Consider the following 19732-nt stretch of genomic DNA (forward strand, 5'->3'; position numbering starts at 1 on the left):
CTTTTTTTGTTGTACTGTGAGACACAAGGATATGTAATCCTAGAATTATATTGGTATAAGACATTTAATTATCCTCCAATATCCACACTCTTCTTTTAGTAAAACACTTCTCCACAGATTATATCTGGGTATGACGGCCATATACAAGACCTAGGTCCTAGGAATGGACATACAACTAAGTTCTGGCCAGAAAGTAATTTTGCAATTTCTTGGCCAATTCATTAAAAGAAAGCTATTTGTGTTTGCCTGTTTCTTATTCCTCATGTGTTATGCATTAGTTTTCCAGGGCTGTCTTAACAAAATACCAGACTGGATGGCTTAAACAAGAAAATTTTTTCTCCCAGTTCTTTAGGCTAGAAGTCCAAGATTGAGGTATCAGCAGGTTTGGTTTCTTTGGAGGTCTCTCTCTTTGGCTTGTCAATAGCTACCTTTTCACTGTGTCCTCACATGACCTTTTTTCTGTGTGCACACATTTCTGGTGTCTCTTCGTATCCAAATTCCCTCTTCTTATAAGAACACCTGTCAGATTGGATTAGGGCCTACCCATATGACCTGATTTAACCTTAATTCCCTTTTATAAGGCATTACCTTCTATATACAGTCACATTCTGAGTTACTAGGGGTTAAGGCTTCCTTTTTTTAAAAATCATTTTGTTATTTTTTTTCATCATGTTAACTGTACTCTTTAATCCCCATTTCCTATTACACCCATTCTTCCATCCACCTCCCCTCTGGTAACCATCAGTTTGTTCTCTATATTTCAGAGTCTGTTTCTTCGTTTGTCTCTCCCTTCTTTTCCATTGCTTGTCTGTTTGGTTGTTTAAATTCCATATATGAGTGAGATCACATGGTATTTGTCTTTCTCTATTTTCACTTAGCATTATACTCTCTAGTTCTATCCATGTTGTTGCAAACAGCAGAATTTCATTCACTTTTTATGGCTGAATAATATTCTACCTCTCACACACATACATCTTCTTTATCCACTCATGTATTGGACACCTGGGCTGCTTCCACAGTTTGTCTATTGTAAATAATGCTTCAATAAACATACAGAGGCATACGTTCCTTTTGATTAGTGTTTTTGTATTTGGGGGGTAAACACCCAGTAATGCAATTAGTGGACTGTAGGGTAGTTGTATTTTTAATTTTTTCAGGAACCTCCATACTGGTAACAACAGCTGTACCAGTTTGCATTCTCAACAACAATGGGTGTCAACGTTTCAACATGAATTTGGGAGGGACACCATTCAGCCCATAACAGGCTGGAACATGGATGTGATGCTAGTGAGCCAGATTAGACTTTGTAGATGAAGTCAACACCCTAAGGCAGAGCTGCCCAATAAAACTTTCTATAATGATGGAAATGTTCTGTATCTGCACTCTCCCAACATGGTAGCCACTAGCCACATGTTGACTATTTAATTAAAACTAAAACAAAACAAACAAATCTAAAAATCCAGCCACTGTTGTACCAGCCATATTTCAAGCACTGAGTAGCCATACTGGTAGCAGCTACCATATTGGACAGCACAGGTTAAGGGATGGTGTAACAAAACAGGAGACACTTAGACCTATGCACAACCTGAAGGACTTCCCTAGAGTATTATCACATAATCTATCCTACTTGAACCACAAGTGTTTTGGAGTCTCTTTGTTCCAACAACCTATCTTATATTTTAATCAATACACTAAATTAGAAGTAAAGTGCTGCCATAACAAATTCTTAAAAACTCTGATAAGGCTAGAGGATAGCAAGGAAATGTGTCAGGCTGGAAAACTAACAACCTCTGTTACGCAGTGACAAACCATTTAGTAAAACTCTTGTCTGTAATAATGGGGAGGGCACATTACATAACTACCAAGTGTGTATAGCTTGAAGAAAAGCAGTTAGAAAAACTCAGAATATTGGTGGGGTGTTGGTTGTTTAAACAGGCAAGAAGATCAGCTCAACCATGAATAAGGGAGTTGTGAGCAGAGATAAACATAAAAACAGTGCCACTGAGTGAAGCTCTAGTGCAGTAAATCCAGGCCTCTGAGATCAGCAAAGGCAGCTACTTTTGTGCTCCAAATAAAAGGGCAGAACTTTGTGACCTCAAAGGTTCTTTGCCACATAGTAGCAAAGAACAGGTGAAGAGTGTTGCTTTCCCATATGTGATGGTTTCTTGATGTGTCAACTTGGTTAGGCTAAACTAATCCTGGTGCTACTGTGGAGGGATTTGTAGATGTAATTAAAGTCCCTAATCAGGTGACTTTATGCTAAGGGGATCATCCTTACTGAGCATGACCTAATAGGTAAGGTCTTAAAGGAGATTGGGTTCTTCCTGGCAAATGAGACTGCGAATAGCAGCTGAGTCTACAATTGCTCCCCCTTCCCTGGATCGTCATTTCCTAACTGCTTTGGGAGAGCCGTGTCAGCATATGACCTTGGGTTCTAGCCTACTTGAGATCTTCCCTTCCTAAATGCCTACCTTACAAACTTCAGACTTAGCCAGCTCCCAGAATTCTGTAATCCAATTCCCTGTAGTAAGTCTTTTAATATATGTCTATCTCTCTTTCTATCATATACAAATCTCCTATTTGTTCTGCTTCTCTGGTAAAACTTTTGACAGATACACCATTCAAGCCTATTATTTCAGATGCCCTCAAGGCAGCCCAGTAACAGAAAAAGGAACAGGTCTAGAACAGAGACCAGTAAGAGGATGAGTAGATTTCAAAAAATTAGGACTAAAAGAGATCTTTTGCTGAAGATAATGTCATATGGTACTGACTTAAAGAGAATGGAATAGGGGTGCCTACGTGGCTGAGTTGGTTAAGCATCTGACTTCCACTGCTCAGGTCATGATCTCATGGTTCGTGGGTTCGAGTCCAGCACAGGGCTCTGTGCTGACTGCTCAGAGCCTGGAGCCTGCTTCAGATTCTGTGTCTCCCCCTCTCTCTGCCCCTCCCCCGCTAACACTCTGTTTCTGTCTCTGTCTCTCTTAAAAAATTAATAAACATAAAAAAAAATAATTTAAAAAAGGGAAGAATAGAAATCTATTAAGTTTTTGGAAGAGTTTTACCACCAAACTATATTAGTGGCCTATAAAAACCTATGACTGAACCTTACATAACCCTGCAGCTCCTAAATCTATACCAACTGGCAGGGAGCTATAAAAGTTGCATAATTCCTAGAGATGTCATACTCTTGAATGCCTTCTACTTCAGATGTAGCAAAGAAAGATAACAAACAAGGAAGAATCACCTAAGAACAAAGCCAAGGACACATGCAATAGTCAAAGTGCATTCCTCCCATAGAGCAAAACAGAGTTTAACCAAGGAATTGACATAGTTGCCAAGGCAGAGTCTTCTGTCCAGAAGGATTTCAGTATTAATATGCACCAACAACCGCTATCTACTTCTATTCTTTCCCTCTCCAAAGAAGCATCATTATGATTATCCTTAATAATCATCCTATTCCTATCAACTACTGTACAATGGGCTAGGCAAAAGGAGAGATACATTATTTATTTAGATTACTGGCTAAATTAAGAATAAAAGCATTATATAGGGCTGAGCTATATATAGTAGCTGGATTAGGATCGATTCCCTTGACAAAGGAAAGTATGTGTTAAAACAAAGGTTTGCACAAATGTTGGGTGACCAAAAAGGTTCAAACCACTACTCAAGAAGAAAAGTTTGAATTGGAAAGACACACTTGATAGTCCCTAACTTATGCATATGTAAACACACAAGACTAGATAAAATCACCTAAGAAATGAGATTACGTACAAGACTGAAAAGGGCTCAGGATTGAGCAATAAGGTACTAAATAATCAAAGGATTTACAATGAGGGGAGTAGGAGGAAGTAAGAAGACCAACCAAAAAGCAGCTAGTAATAAAGAAACAGAAGAGGACGGTAAAACAGAAGCAAAGAGGGTAGCATTTTTTAAGACACAAAAATCGGTCAACAAAGTCAAATGATATTGAAATGAGTAAATAAGAAATGGACCCTACAACGAAATATTATATCCAAAAAGATATCCATGTATCTTTGAAAACAAAGCACAGAAGTATTAAAATTTCTAAGAATTTTTTCTTCAAATATTGGGATAAAGAAGGTCTCCAAAAGTCACAACAGAATAATTCATTTTACTACACAAAAATAAAAATGTTTCGATGTTTCACATAGTATTGTGAAAATACTATGAGCAGAGAACAACAAATACTGTGAAAGATTAATATGCATAAATATAAATAGCACCAAATCACTTAGAAAAAAGACAATTCTAATAGAAAAATAAGGATAAAACAGCAAATTTTCAAAAGAAATACAAATGAAAAATATACATAAAAATTTAACTGATGTCAACAGTAATCAGGAAAATAAAAACAAAAACATTATTTTTTGTTTAAAAGATTTTAAAAACTAAGATTGCTCATTTCCAGTAATTTTTTTAATGTTTATTTGTTTTTCAGAGAGAGAGACAGAGAGAGAGAGAGAAAGAGACAGAGAGAGAGAGAGAGAGAATAAGCGGGGGAGGGACAGAAAGAGAGGGAGACACAAAATCTGAAGCAGGCTCCAGGCTCTGAGCTGTCAGCACAGAGCCCAACGTGGGGCTCAAACTTGTGAACGGCAAGATCATGACTTGAGCCAAAGCCAGACACTTAACCAATTGAGCCATCTAGGCACCCCTCCGGTAATATTCTTACTACCCTGTTGATGGAAGTAAAACTTGGGAGTATTTATTAAATTTAACATGTGCAAAACCTTTGGCCTAGCAATTCTTTCCAGGAATCCATCCTAAACTAATATTTTTCTATTTAAAAATAACCGTAAAAGAATGGTCACTTCAGCATTATACATGTAATAGCAACGTACTGAAAACAATGAAAATGTCTACCAATATAAAGGAGGAAATAAATCATAAACATTCATACTATGGAACATTCATAAGTCAATAAGAACAGTGAGACAAATCCTAATGTACTGTTAGACACACATACCCCTTTCTCCATCGCACACTCATTCATCCACTCTCACCAAGAAACTAGAACATTTGATATGCACCAAGCTGTTAGCAGCATTTACTCTAAGAAAAAATGAGATAGAAACTCTCATGTATTAGAAGACTTTTTAAAAGTAGGAATGCACTCATTAGTTTTTATAGTTAAATAAGTATGCAACCATTATCTGAAGATTTATCTCTTCAACTGACATATTTTAAGTATGATCACCAATGAAACTTTTGGCAGACAAGATTTCTAAGTGACAGTTTTACTCTGTGTGACAGGTAATTTGATTAACATACACCAAGGGGAAAAAGAAGAAAAAACTTTAAATAATGATTAATTCTGCAAAGTAGAATTATAGGTGATTTTTGTATTCTTTTTTGGATCTTTTTGATTTTGTCAAATTTTCTACAAATATGTACATGCTTCTACACATGTGCATACATTTAATTAATTAATAATGTTTAAACACCATATTTAACACCATATTTAAAATCTAATTTAGAAGATATTTAACATTGTATTCTACACTGTTCTATAATTCAATTTCTCATATTTTAATATATTTATACCTGCATTAACCACAAGTGTATCTTTATAACCTCTTCTTACTACAAAATCTTCAGGGTAAATTAGGATGGATAAGTCTTTGGTGTAATTTAATTGTCAAGGACATTCTAGAAAAATAGCAAATACACACCTCATTTAAAAAAAAAAAAAAAAAGAATCAGAACCTAACACCAAAAATTAGTGAGTATTCCAAGAGGCACTCATAAAAGATGTAAAGTCTACCCAACTTTTTTTTTTTAATGTTTATTTTTGAGAGAGAAAAAGAGTGAGTGGGGGGCAGGGGGGACAGAGAATCTGAAATGGGCTGTGTGCTGACAGCAGAAAGCTGATGTGGGGCTTGAACTCATGAACCATAAGATTATAACCTGAGCTGAAGTTGGACGCTTAACTGACTGAGCCACCCTGGGCACCCAAGTCTACCCAACTTGTATTCAAAACAGAAATAAAACAATCCCTATAATGAGATAAATTCTAAAGGCACACAGTTGCACTGAAAACTAACAGATTCCCAAATAATTATACAGGATTAAAATCATCTTCACAGTTCTAAATTATTATTAATTTTATCTCAACATGATTTAAATATTATGAAGGTAGGAATAATGTCTCAGTTTCTTCAAATTCCTCATAATCTCTGATTATTGCATAATCCCAATGCCTCTTAAATAAACTTATTTATAAGAGTATAATAATAGTGATATTTCCTAAAAATCTTTAAAAAATTCCATCACTGTGCTAAATTTTCATGTACGTAAATTTAAGTTTTACTAACCTACAACATGAATAAAATCAATTTGTTCAACATATACAGCTATTATTTTAAATATAGTTAACTTTTTAACATTCACTGAGAGGGAAATGGTTGAGATTATTATATACTGAAATCAGCCACATATAGGAGATAATAAATGTGTGTCAAGTTAAAGAATTAACTCCTATACTGCATCTTGAACTACTAAAAACTATACTAGAGGTTTTGTATTTCTGTTATTAACTTCAAATAAAAAAAAAAAAAATAAGAGGGAAACATTGCACAGAGAACTTAAGAGACTCTGAGGTCAAAGACTGAATTGGAAATACAACTGGTATAACACAAACAAGAAGCTTCCTTTTCCTATCAGGTTTCAAATTTAGAGTGATAGGAAAGAGGGAAAGGAAAACAGAACTATACATTAATGCTTATTCTAAATTCAAACCTGATAAAACTAATTTTTCTACAGATCTCTCTGAGATATTTCTCAAAGGTTCTTTAATTAAAAGACAATTCAAGGGGCACCTAGGTGGCTCAGTCGGTTGCGCATCCAACTTCGGCTCAGGTTATGATCTCACAGTTCCTGAGTTCGAGCCCCACATCAGGCTCTCTACTGTCAGCGCAGAGCCCGCCTCAGATCCTCTATCCCCCTCTGTCCGCTCCTCCCCCACTTGTTTTTTCTTTCTCTCTCTCTCTCTCATAAATAAACATTAAAAAAAAAAAAAAAAAAAGACAATTCAAGAGGGAAAACCCAGACCACAAATTAATTTTAGGGGGTTATTTCTTGCCTTTTATTTTCTTTTCTGTTCCTTTCTTTTGGGGGAGGACAAGGGGAACAGGAAAAAAAAACAAAAACGAAAGATTAAATGAGACCCAGCGGTACCTCAGGAGGGCACTATGCCCTGCTGGAGAGACACGGGTATACTAGTTTTGTAAATTTGTCATGTCTAGTGTGTACTTGCAAATAAGCTCAAGAAATAAGAATTGAGGAGATGACTTATTTTCAAAATTGAAATAATAGTATCTAATGCACCTCACATTTTTCTCCATAACTCAAGTTTTAGTACTGATTAATCTGAATATTAAGTAACAAGCAGTTAAGTATATAATTAAGTATAATCTGCGGTCCTCCTTTTATCATGGATTCCATCCCTAACCCTCCAATCATTTTTAAACTATTCCACTCTAGAACTTCCCTACTTTTAGTCAACATTTTCATGGTACAGCCAGCAGAAATACACATAATCTGTTTTGTGCAGATGTATCACAGAATTACTTAAAATAAGTTATAATTCTCCAATACCTTAACTCATCTTGTTCAATACTATGCTGAATTTTACTGAAAAAGCATGCTTTGTTTCAGATCATTTACCAAAAAAGAGCATGTTTTTTACCTTGACTCATAAAAGCGTATTTAACATTTTAACCTATTATCAACAATCTTATTGTCCATTACACACAATTCACTATGATCTATCTATACACCTTGAAAGGGATTTCATCATATTATCAAAATTGTTTATAAACATATTAAATAATATTGGCTCCAAAAGGAATTCTCAAAGTACTGTGATCTTTACATATTTTTGTAACTGACCCTCTTTTATGTCTAGTCTCACCCAGAAGTAAGCTTAACTTTTTTTTTTTTTTAATTTGGGGGAGAGGGGGAAAGAGGGAGACAGCACGCGAGCCCACACACACACACACACACACACACACACACACACACACAGGGGAGGGGCAGAGAGAAAAGAAAGAGAACCCCAAGCAGGCTCCACGCTCAGTGCAGAGCCAGACAAGGGGCTCGATCCGACCCTGGGATCATGACCTGAGCCGAAATCAAGAGTTGGACGTTCAATCAACTGAGCAGCCCAGGCACCCTTTAGGTCAACTTTTTAAAGATCAAGGTAATGTTTATAGGGTTTTATAACAGAAGGCAACTTACATTGTGCTTTCGATAATTAGATCTATATTAATTTTGAGTTTCAAAGCATTTTGGGGAAAAATAAAATCCAACACGTCCCTTTTCAATAATTAAAACCTAAATTATAAATCATGATAAAATAATACCTATGTCATTCCACAATTCCACTTCCCCTCTTAACTGGATAAGAAAAGTTTTTAAAGACAAAAATATATATATTAAGAAATTAAAAATCCTAAGAAAGGAAGGGTATTTTGCTTCTGGGTGGCAAGTGGATAAGCATAACTATCAGACAGGTAAGGTTCCAGGGACTAGATGTGTATTCATATCCACCCTTCACCTGCAATTACCTAATTTTTTTTTCCCAAAAGGTGAAAATTAAAGGAAGTTAGTCAGATTTGGCATAGATTACCACGGATGTTGGTGCCCTCTAATGGTCCTAATAAAAACACAAGTAGTATCAGCAGGTACTACCCACATACTACTGTGAGGTGAAATTTTTTTCATCTATGGTCAAGTACATATAATGAAAATTCATTATATGTACATTTCCTAACCCACTAAATCACCGTGCTAAGAATGTAGAATAAACAACTGTCATAAATACAAATACACTGCCTAAAAATTGATTTCCTAGTCAACTGGATAGTATAACTAGATGCTAGGGGAAGCAATCTAGCAAACAGTCTAGCAAATTTTGGGAAGTCAAAATGTACTGCTCTGATGATCCCAAATATTTCCAGAGTAAGTGGCTAAAGAAGAAATATTTATTCATTTATTACTTATTTAGTTATTTTTACTTCAGAGATCTGACTTCATGAAAGCCTAGCAGAGGTAAGACACTAAGACTTACATAACACACATGGTACAATGCAGCAGGAGATATAAAGATGTGTAACGCAGTATTTCCATCTTCAAATCTGACAGTCCATAGCAGACTAGATGAAAACCACTTCATCAATTAAACAATTAAAAGGCAAAATATGAGGATTTAAGATAAGAGTAAGCATAGGGCTAATTTACCAGAAAGAACAAATAAGTCTTGGACTTCACAACACAAATAGGTCATCTGCATTACCACGTTACCTTGGTTATAAGCAGGCACATAAATGCCTGCCGAATTCCCACTACTACTGCAGTGAGAATGTTTCAAACTAAGAAGGTGGGAGGGAGGGAGAAGGCAGTCACAGACCTGTCTGAGTATCTAATAACAGTTTTACACACACACTATGAAGGTAGGGGAGAAAGAATAAAACACAAGCACCTTCAACAAAATCTTGGGTTTAATTTCAGGTATTCACAGCCTATCCAGATCCCAAGTTGACAACTTCTATTTAAAATAGTTTTTTAGCTTTTGGAAACAACCTTGAAAAGTAAAAATCTTGAGAGGGAGGAAGAAGCAACAGATTGCCTCTAGAGAGGGTAGTATTCACTATAAAGGTTCATTTTGTTAATAGTTAATTCTAGATGGTGGGAATATGGATATACTTATCTGCAGTTTTCTATATTTCTTCTTTTTTAATGAGTTGAATAAGAAAAAGAGAAGGAAACAAGAAAATAAGAACAAGAAAAGGAAAGAAAAGCTTGGAATAGTCAACGTGTCTTCAGTAGCTGGTTGCCCTACTGCCTAAAATGATCTTCCCCTACACTACCTGAATTTGTTTTCACACTATCTGAAATGCCAAATTTCAAGATGCTGTATTTAACATCAAACAGCATAACAGAATATGTGAATGAATGAATGAATGAATGAATGAGTAGGCTATGAATCAAACAGACAGGTTAAGTCCTGCTCTGCTAATTAGCTGTGTGACCCTGATGAAGCTACCTAAAACCCTTCTAAGCCTGTATCTTTTGCCTCTAAAGTTATTATGAATATCCCCTCCCAACATGTGTATACTTCTGAAACTCACCCACTTGATTTCAGCATATACATTTAACCATTTACTCTTACTCTCATTAATCACTGGTGCATTTTAAAATCAATGTGCATTAAAACAGTTTTGCTCAACATTACTTACCCAGTATAGCAAAATGCCCAGCACAAAGCAGGAACTCTAAGCATTTAATGAATAATTAAAGAAATATGAGGACATCTACTCCACAGAGACAGGGTGAAAATAAAATGAGAATACAGATACCTGTATTATCTCATTTAATTCTCATAACTGGTATAAAATAGGATCTACATTATCACCATTTACACAGTAAGAAACTGAGGCGCAGAGAGTTTAAGGTAACTTGCCCAAGATCACAAACCTATTGAATGATGGATCATATTTGACTCTAAGCTCTAGTCCGTGCTCTTAACCATTATGTTAGACTTGACACACAGTAGGCTCTGAATAAGTAATAGTTTCTTACTATGTTTTTAAAATGTAAATATATGTAGGAGGCTTAAGGTAGTTATCAGGCATTCAACAAAGTAAATTGGCTTTAAATGTCTTTCAGCCTAACACCTAGGGAACAGCCCCATCAGTAAGAGAAGTAAATTAGCAACTGAAAGATATTGAAATCCAAACTTCGGCGATTTGGCAGCCCTGGATCCAAGATGAGAGGAAGAAACTCCTCTTGGTTTCCTAAATGAATTCTGGAACTTTCCTAAGTGCTTAGGCAGACTATGAAACAAGATAATTATGACAGAACTATTTCTTCAAAGATCTTAACATCTAGTTTACAAATACTGCTTCATCAATTAAGAGACGAAACTGGGTAACAAGTAAGCTTCTCTGGACTCAACTGGGATTCTACCGTTACAACAAAGGAACTGGGGTGGCATTTTTCCATTAAAAAACAACAACAAAAGATCTGGAAGCGAACTTGAAGGAACATAATATACTGAAATAATTTTTCTTTCTCTCATTCTCAACCCTACTTCTTCCATATCTACAAATTCTCCCTAGCCTTACAAATCCTTTCAAAAGTAAGTCAGTACTAATTTATTCACTGGTTCCCCTTGTCTAAAATTTCTTCACTAGGTTTGTCTCTTAAGTTTAAAGCACCAAGTTATCTACCAAAAAGAGTTGGAATTCTAATCCACTCCTACTGTACTTACATTTTACACCTCTTTAATAAAAATTACTTTTGAACATGAATCCTACCTTTAACAAGTTTTTTCCCTCTTTGAATTCTGCATTAGCAAACCATTCAATTACATTTAAAAATGCATTCAATAGAATGCAATGTTATTTCTGAAATCTCCAAAGTATCAACTCTTGAAATTTCAACATTGTTTTCCTGTAATATTCGAGTAAGCAATTTAATTTAGTCCACTAATTTGAAAAGAAGTGCATCAAGCCTTTCATTCTAGGAAATACACTTCTGTGTATTTTCTGTATTAGTCAGTCATCCACTGAAAACCAAGGATACTATGCATTTTTCAATTTTTGATCTAAGATTTTGAGTCAAATGAGGGGGGAAGGAGAGGGAAGAGGAGAGCTCTTGGTCTTATCCTTTGTTTTCAGGTATAGATGAAGTTACATAAATTATCTAAAACATGATTATCCTATGCTGAAACACTGAAGAAAAATCCAATTCTCAATAACCTACTGTAACATTTGATAAGAATTAGATTCTTGTGGGGCACCTGGGAGGCTCAGTTGGTTAAGCGATCAACTTCAGCTCAGGTCATGATCTCATGGTTCATGAGTTTGAGCCCTGCATCAGGTTCTGTGCTGACAGCTCAGAGCCTGGAGCCTGCTTCGGATTCTTTGTCTCCCCCACTCTCTGCCCCTCCCCCACTCGCACTTTTGTGTGTGTGTGTGTGTGTGTGTGAGACTCTCTTTCTCTCTCTCTCTCTCTCTCTCGCTCAAAAAATGAATAAACATTAAAAAATTTTTTTAAAAATTAGATCTTCTTCAACATTCAAGTAAAGCTCCTTACTCTTTAAATTGAATCTCCTTTCCTTCGAACTTTTCTCTTTCAGCAGATATGGAGAATATCCAGCTAACATTTCTTCATAGTAAATATACATATTTTTGTTAAATTATCATCCACTTTTTCAGGTTAAGTACCTGAAACCAAAACTATATACAAAAACTATAACCTTCCATATTTCTTTTTAACCTTTTGGTAATTCTTATCAGAAGGATAACCTCAGGGATCATGTTATCCACGTTTTATTTTGTGTAGCCAGTAACAGAATGAATTAGAAAATGGACTTAAATACAAAGAGTATTAGCCACAAGATTTCCTAGCTCTAGAAAGTTAAACTTCTGCTGACATGTCAATAAAATGATAATGAAATGAAAAACATTGCACAACTCACCCAATTAGCTTATAGTGTACAGTGACTATGAGGTTTATTTATTTCTTTATTTTGGTCAAGGATGGAGGCAGGTGCAAAGACATACTGTACTCCTTTCTGTTTGCTCATCCCTCATCATGTACCTATACGGATGTTTTTTTAATGGCTGCACTTTCTTACACTTATTTCTCCTGACTCATCTTCATAACAAATGACAAACCCGTTGTTTACACCACTGTGGACAGAACAAAATAAAGCATATTAAAAACAAAGAAACTCCCTAGTTGATGAAAGTCAAAATATATCATTTCCATTTTCTGAAGAAAATAAACCTGCTTCACAAAACTAACACACCTATAAACTTACTAAAAGTTTTGCTTATTAGGCCAAATTCCAATGAACAAAACTACATAGGTATGTGAAGTTTACAGCAGAATATTCCCCTAAGTACTACACTCAACTTGATACTGAGTTCTAAACCAGAGCTTGATATTCTGTGGGAGTATTTAAAATCTTAATAAAATACTGGCATTCTGACCACAGCTGCATGTTTGTGTTACCTTGCAATTCATTGCCTGTTTTTTGAAAGATTCGGGAGGGGGATGCAAGGAAATAAACTGCCATAAAAAGTGTACTGTTCGGAACCATTAGAAAACTTTGATTTTCTACTTTTGCTACACTCCACCACAATCAGTTTCTTCTAAGCCTTGTTTTCCTCATTTTTAAAATAAAAGGGCTGAACTAGATTATCTCTAAAATGTTTCTCATCTCTGTAAAGAACTGTACAAGGAAATGATTCTAACTACCATAATATTTTATTGAAAATAAGAATCCTGTCACACCCTTTTCTCCATTGTTTCAAATGCAGCCCGAGCAACACACTATATAGAGAGGTTCCAACTAAAATCAATACAAAATCTATCAATACAAATCTATGCTTAGAATTCAACAGGATACAGAATAGCAGGGAGTGTTCATCTTTTTGGCACACATACTTTAACTATTACATCTCTACCTACATAACTTCATCCAGTCTGAGGTAAAAGAGAATCTGGTCTTCCAACAGAGAAGTCTCAAACTCTTTAAAAGGTATTTCTCTATTTGAACAGAACTCAAGATCCAATAATGCAATTTTCAAAAAACAAGCTTTGCACCAAGATAAATTCTGTTTGTGGAAGAGAATAAATGGCAAGTGCTACTTCTAGATAATTCAGTTGTTCTCGTACAACTGGATTTAAAATCAGCCTTTAAAGAGGTTTTCCTTCTGCTGCCTTAAGTTACGACTTCTTTCTCCGAATCAAGATTTTCTAGCTTCCATTTCAGGGAGTGGACAAGAGAGTTACAAAAGAGTTGATAACTAGTAAGGCTAACTCTTCGTTTGTTGTCAGTATGCTATGTTTTACTGAGCTTTTGGGTTATATGGCCTTTGAAGAATAAGGTCCTGCAACGCCGCCTGTCTGTGGACCCAGGAAAAATTATAAAACAGTTATGAAACCAGATCACTAGGACAAACCAAGAGGCCTTCCTATTCCAACTCACCACAACCAAGACTGGCTTCAAAGCACTCTTGAGCTGCCCCAGAATATCTGGAAAACGCGAGAGCCTGGCTGAATTCCTCCTCACTAAGGAAGCATCTGAAGATGTATATGTACGTACATGTAAGAGTCAAATATATTTTCAGCCACTCAGTTCCATATCAATATACAGGGATATAAGATCGGTTCATCCAAAATCCTTGAGAGAGCAAAGAACTAAAAGCTATTTCAGCAGCCACAATAGTTACGGAAAAAAAAAAAAAAAAACCTGCAGCAGAACAGTATGGAAAAGTACAGCTTCTCACGTGTCTCTCACATACACAAATACTTAGCTCTGAGTCCCTTACAACCTTACCTCCCCTCCAAACTGCTCTCTCTTCCACCTCACAAGTGGGAGAAATCTACCAACCTCCCAGTCATTCCCAAGAGACTCAGCTACCTATTATCTTACCCCTCCCGCTTTGGTCCCGCCCCCGCCCCAGGAATAACAGGGCCCTGCTGACCCCAGGCAGACCCCGCCGGGTGTGCAAACAGGGAATCTAACCAATTCCCTCCATCCTTAACCATGTGAACCATCCCGGGATAACCTGCTGTTCACCAACTCCGTGGGCTCTGTGGTCCTCCCACCCCCACGTGTCAGCTACCCTCCCCCACATCCCCACACCTCACGATTTAGGCCGGGGAAAGAAAGAGGGCAGTGGAAAGCCTGGCCGCTGAGATAGATCGACCCACAGGAATCTGTCCCACCACAAGTCCCCTCCCACCTTCGGCCCCTACCCTTTACTGCCCCATCCTCCCTCCTTCCTTTGAAAGCAGGCCCTTGCCTCAGAAACCTCTTCTTCCTCGTCGTCGTCGTCCTCTTCTTCCTCGCTGTTGTTGCTGCTGGTGCCGCCGCCGCCTCCACCGCCGCCGCCGCCGCCGCCTCCACCGCCGCCGCTGTTGTCGCTGTCGCTGCTGCTTTCGCTGCTGCTGGGGGGTCGGCAAGTCCGGTTACGCTTGGCCTTGTGGTGCTGCTGCTGCGGCGGCTTCTTCTTCAGGAGTAGGTCGCAGACTCGCACCATCCCACGAGGAGAAGAGGCCGAGCGAGCCCCGCTGCTGCCGCCAACGCCGCTGCCGACCTCCGCCGCCGCCGCCGCCGCCGCCGCCGCCGCGGGGGGGCCCGCCACGGCCGCCACCGCCGGGGGGCTCCCTTCTCCCTCAGCCGCTGCCGCCGCCGCCGCCGCCGCCACCGGAACCGTCGCCTTCTCCATCCCCGGGGAAAGAGGGGGGGCGCGGACGGGGGAGGGGCGTGGGGGCTACGCTCTACCGCGACTTCGGCCGCACCGGGGCCGACACAGCGCTCGGTGCCGCCTCCGCCGCCACCGCCTCGGTCACCTCTACTGCCGCCGCCGCCGCCGCCGCTCCGCCAGCTCTCACCTCGTCTCGCGATACTAAGGGCGGGGAGCCTGACGATGGGAGGGAGGGAGAGGGAGGGAGTGTGAGGGAGCAAAGGAGGGAGGGAGGGGTGAGGCGTAGAGACCCGGGTGTCGGGAGACCCAGAGAAGGGGAGACCAGGAGGAAGCGAGGGAAGTGTGCCCAGGGCGACTTCCGATGGAGGGACGGCGGGGACAGAAGAGGCCCGCGGTTACAGTCGTAGCGCCTGCGAGCGCCCGGATTTCTTCTCTTTCCTCGCTATTTCCCCCACACATACAGCCCTTCAGACCTCCCTTCTTCCTTCCTCGCTTGTGACTAGAACGCAGCCGCAGGCGGAAGTGCAGGTGACGCCATCAGCCGTCGCCTGAGCCGTGGCGCGCGGGTGGCCCAAAGACGAAAGTGAGATTTCCAGGGCCAGATTCCGGGCCCCCGCGGGCTGGCACTGCTGCAGCGCGTGGGGCAGGCGGGCGGGCTGGAGAGCAGCGGCCCCGGGCCGGGTGGGAAGCCGGTGCGGACGCGCGGTGCAGACACTTTGTTAGCTGGAGGCCGGGACCGCCAGATCCGGGAGGTGGGGCCTCTTTCTGGACTGTCGTACGTAGTTTTATTCCTGGCCTTTTTTTTCCACCGCCAAATCGTGATTAAGGCTTTGGATCTTTAAGAGATGGCGTCGTGTAGAGGAAAGAGCCCTCTTTGGCCTGAGTCTTGAGGTATAGACTTCCTGAATCTGAGTTTACAGTTGTGTGTTATGAAGGAGTTCGATTAGGTGATGTCTGAGATTACTTTAAAGTTTCCAAAGGGGAAAAGACGGGAGAAGCAAGCACGATACGTGCCAGACTTTGCAGAGAATTCACCAAATGACCCTGATTTAGTTCTTCCACCCCTCACCGATTCGGCTTTGTTTCTGTGAAGTGAGCATCATAAATAATCATCCCTGTCTATGCATCTCTTGGAATGTTGTGAAGGAGGTTTTGAGTTCATTCGTAGGTGTATGAAGAACTTCCAGGGCTTTTGAAATAATAGCGTGGCTTATTGAACTCAGAACTATCCCTTTCTGGTCCAATAAGAGCACAGTGGCATAAGGAAAATGAAGCAAACGTCAAAGGCAGATGTACTGGCACAGGATAAAAATTATGTCTCAGCTGACATAGTTGCCATTTTAAGACTGCTAAGTTTAATTGAGTGTGCCTGAATTTTTTTTAGCTTTTTTTTTTCTTTTTAGCATTGGCATACCATATGAAATGTGGGCAGTTGCCAGTACTCTACAGAGTACTATGGCAGAATTGGCAATGACTGAATCAATTCATTCAAACAAAAATTCATCATGTTCCTACTGTGTGCATAAGTTTTGGAAATCAAAGTCTCTGCTTCCAGGGGCTTTATGGTGTGATAGGTACTATAGTAAATATACACACTAAGCTAACTATCTGCCTGTTCCTCTCCCACAGTTTTTGCCGAGGTCCTGTGCAGAACATGATACTACATTTGTGTATCTTAACACTACAGGTTTAGGTTCTAGAACCTCAGCTGGATTACTCCCTCCTACCCTGTATATTCATCAGCACCTTCTTTTCCCTTCCCACCAGAATACTTTTTGCAGTGTTTAAGTCCCAGCCACATTTCATTATATGACTTTACTTCAAACGCCAAAAGATTGATGCTGTTGTTAGGTGTCAACTCCTTCAATATTCTAAATACCATAAACTTAGATACTTCCAGAACTTTCCTCTTCTCCAGTATCAGAGGAATGAGACATTTCTGGCTCTTATACGAGATGAATTATCCATCTGCATTCTAGTTTCAATCTCCTCTTTCTCTTCCATTTATTACCTTTTCTGTCTTCAAACCTCCACATTTCTGGTTCCACTCTGTTTCCTTCCCTTCACAATTAGGCTTTTAAAGAGGATTCTACGTTCAATGTCTGTTATCTGAATTTAACTCATTAACCCTTTGCAATCGAACTTCTTTACCTAGAACACTATCAAAAATACTGTCTTTAATCCCATTACTTAGAAGAAAATAAGTTTGCATAGTAGTGAAATGAATATCTTGTTGGGACTAAGATGCAGTCAAACCTATTAGAATAGACCCCTAGAGTGACTTTCTATTACTTTTATCTAGCCTTTTTTTTTTTTTTTTTTTTTTTTTTTAAGAACCTTGTGGCAGAGACTTGACTAGCCATTCATAAAACATTTCTTCTGGACATACAGCTAGACTGAATTTCCCAATTTCCTCTGAAGTTAGTTGGGGTTGTGTAGTTGACTTTTAGCCAATGAAATGTGAATGGAAGTGATGCACACGTTTCCAGGCTTAATAAAGTTCCTCCCATCCTCCCTTACTCTTTTTCCATCAGCTAGTGAGTATCATAACCCTGAAAACTGTATGTTGGAGATGCCAGTGCCAGAAGAGAAGAACATGAGTAGCTAAATCACTACTTGGAAAACTGCCACCTCCAAATTAGAAAAACTCTTTGGGACTTCTTATAAGAAAAAACTGAGATTTGAGAATTTATGTTACAGGAGCTAGAATGACCATAACTAATCCAGAAATTGGTGCCAGAAGTGGGGTACTGCTAGGACAGTAATCTAAAATATGTTGCATTGGTGTAGTGATGATGTAGCAGAGGTTGGAGAAACTGATTTAGGAGGCTGGAAGAAGGAGACACGGGTTTTATAATGGCAATGTAATTGAAAATCATATCACCTATCTACTGAGACTAGCTCCAGAGGAAATAGTTCAAAAGAATAAAAGCAATAGTGTATTTTGAATTTTACATTTTGCCTTTAGCAAGGTTTTACTAAAAAGATAAGCTCAAGGAAAGAATTGCTGAAATGAAAATGCATAAGAATACTTGAAAGGATTGGAAAAGCTGACTTTCTAGACCTTGAATCGTAAAAAATGAAAGGGAGGAGGCCTTGAGTACAGTACAGGAACAAAGATCATATCATCGAGGCTTTGGTGTTTCCATCAAAGGCCATTATTTTAGATGGCCTGAAGGTGGCTGGGATGGAGTTCTAGAAAAACAGACATGGGGACAAGGCATGGTGGCAAGGAAGGAAAGAAGTAAATCAGGTTCTAGAATTATGTAAGAAAGAACTTTGGCTCAGGGTGCCTGGCTGGCTCAGAAGAGAATGTGACTCTTGATCTCAGGGCCATGAGTTCAAGCCCCAAGTTGGGTGTAGAGATTACTTAAATAAATGAACTTGAAAAAAGAAAAAAAAAAAAAAAAAGGAAGGGCCTGGGTGGCTCAGTGTCCCACTCTTGATTTTGGCTAAGGTCATGATCTCATGGTTGTGAGATCAAGCCCTGGGTTGGGCTCCATGCTGGGTGTGGAGCCTGCTTAAGATTCTCTCTTTCTGCCCCTCTCCTTTGCTCATGCTCTCTATCAAAAACAAAAACAAAAAACTTGGGATGTAGTCACTGGAAGCAAGTAGATCACAAGACTAAATTTTTGAAGGAATTTTATTACTAAGCATATAATCATATCATTAACCTGGTTCAAATGTTGTTCAAGTGTTAAAACAGTGAAGCAACTATTCAACCCCAAGCTTGTATAAGGAAATAGGGCATAAACACCTTACAACATCCAGTACCCTCATAAGATGTGGCCATGGAGAATAATGGACAACATAAGGGGCTATACAGAAGACAAAGGACAAGGGAGTTCCTCCCAAAGACTGAGGTCTTATCAAGCCTTCCTGTACTCTGAAGAAAGGTGGATCACAAAATGTCTGCACAGTATTTCATCATTGTTATGTATCCACATTTCCTAATGTCTCACGTCTTTCTCTTTTCCTTTTTTTTATTTTATTTAATTTTGTTAATGTCTATTTTTGAGACAGAGACAGAGCACATGCGGGGGAGGGACAGAGACAGAGGGAGACACAGAATCTGAAGCAGGCTTCAGGCTCCATGCTATTAGCACTGAGCCCGAGATGGGGTTCGAACTCATGAACCGTGAGATCATGCCCTGAGCCAAAGTCAGATGCTTAACCAACTGAGCTGCCCAGGCGCCCCATATCTTTCTCTTTTCCTAATGAGAGCATAGTGTAGTTACCTGTCTCTGATCTACCAATGTACATTGGGTTTGCTGGAACATGGAGTAATAATAGAGATAACTTACCCTTTTAGTTCATAGGTTACACTTGGACCTAATGAAGAGGCCTACACATTACCTAAAGACCTAGACTCTAGGCCTGACCTAGTAACTGAACAGAACTTTAGGTTGTCTCATTGGAGTAGGACATGTTCTCTGTGTGGGAAGAGAGATAAAATAGATATTTAGTGACCAGAATAGTGGACT

General features: G+C 39.0%; 1 protein-coding gene across 3 annotated transcripts in view; it reads right to left on the bottom strand.

The window, feature by feature from the left end:
- The window catches only part of ANKRD17 (ankyrin repeat domain 17), a 163063-nt gene extending 147107 nt beyond the window's left edge, over positions 1-15956 (bottom strand). For 2 of the 3 annotated variants that reach the window (XM_049630614.1, XM_049630613.1), the window contains exon 1: positions 14844-15956. In XM_049630614.1, coding sequence (XP_049486571.1) covers positions 14844-15269 — 426 coding nt within the window. In that variant the 5' untranslated portion in view covers positions 15270-15956. The remainder of the gene's footprint in view (positions 1-14843) is intronic. The other variant, XM_049630617.1, reaches the window with a different exon arrangement.
- Positions 15957-19732: the final 3776 nt, after the last annotated feature.

This window comes from Panthera uncia, chromosome B1 (genome assembly GCF_023721935.1).
Source record: "Panthera uncia isolate 11264 chromosome B1, Puncia_PCG_1.0, whole genome shotgun sequence".
Taxonomy (NCBI): domain Eukaryota; kingdom Metazoa; phylum Chordata; class Mammalia; order Carnivora; family Felidae; genus Panthera; species Panthera uncia.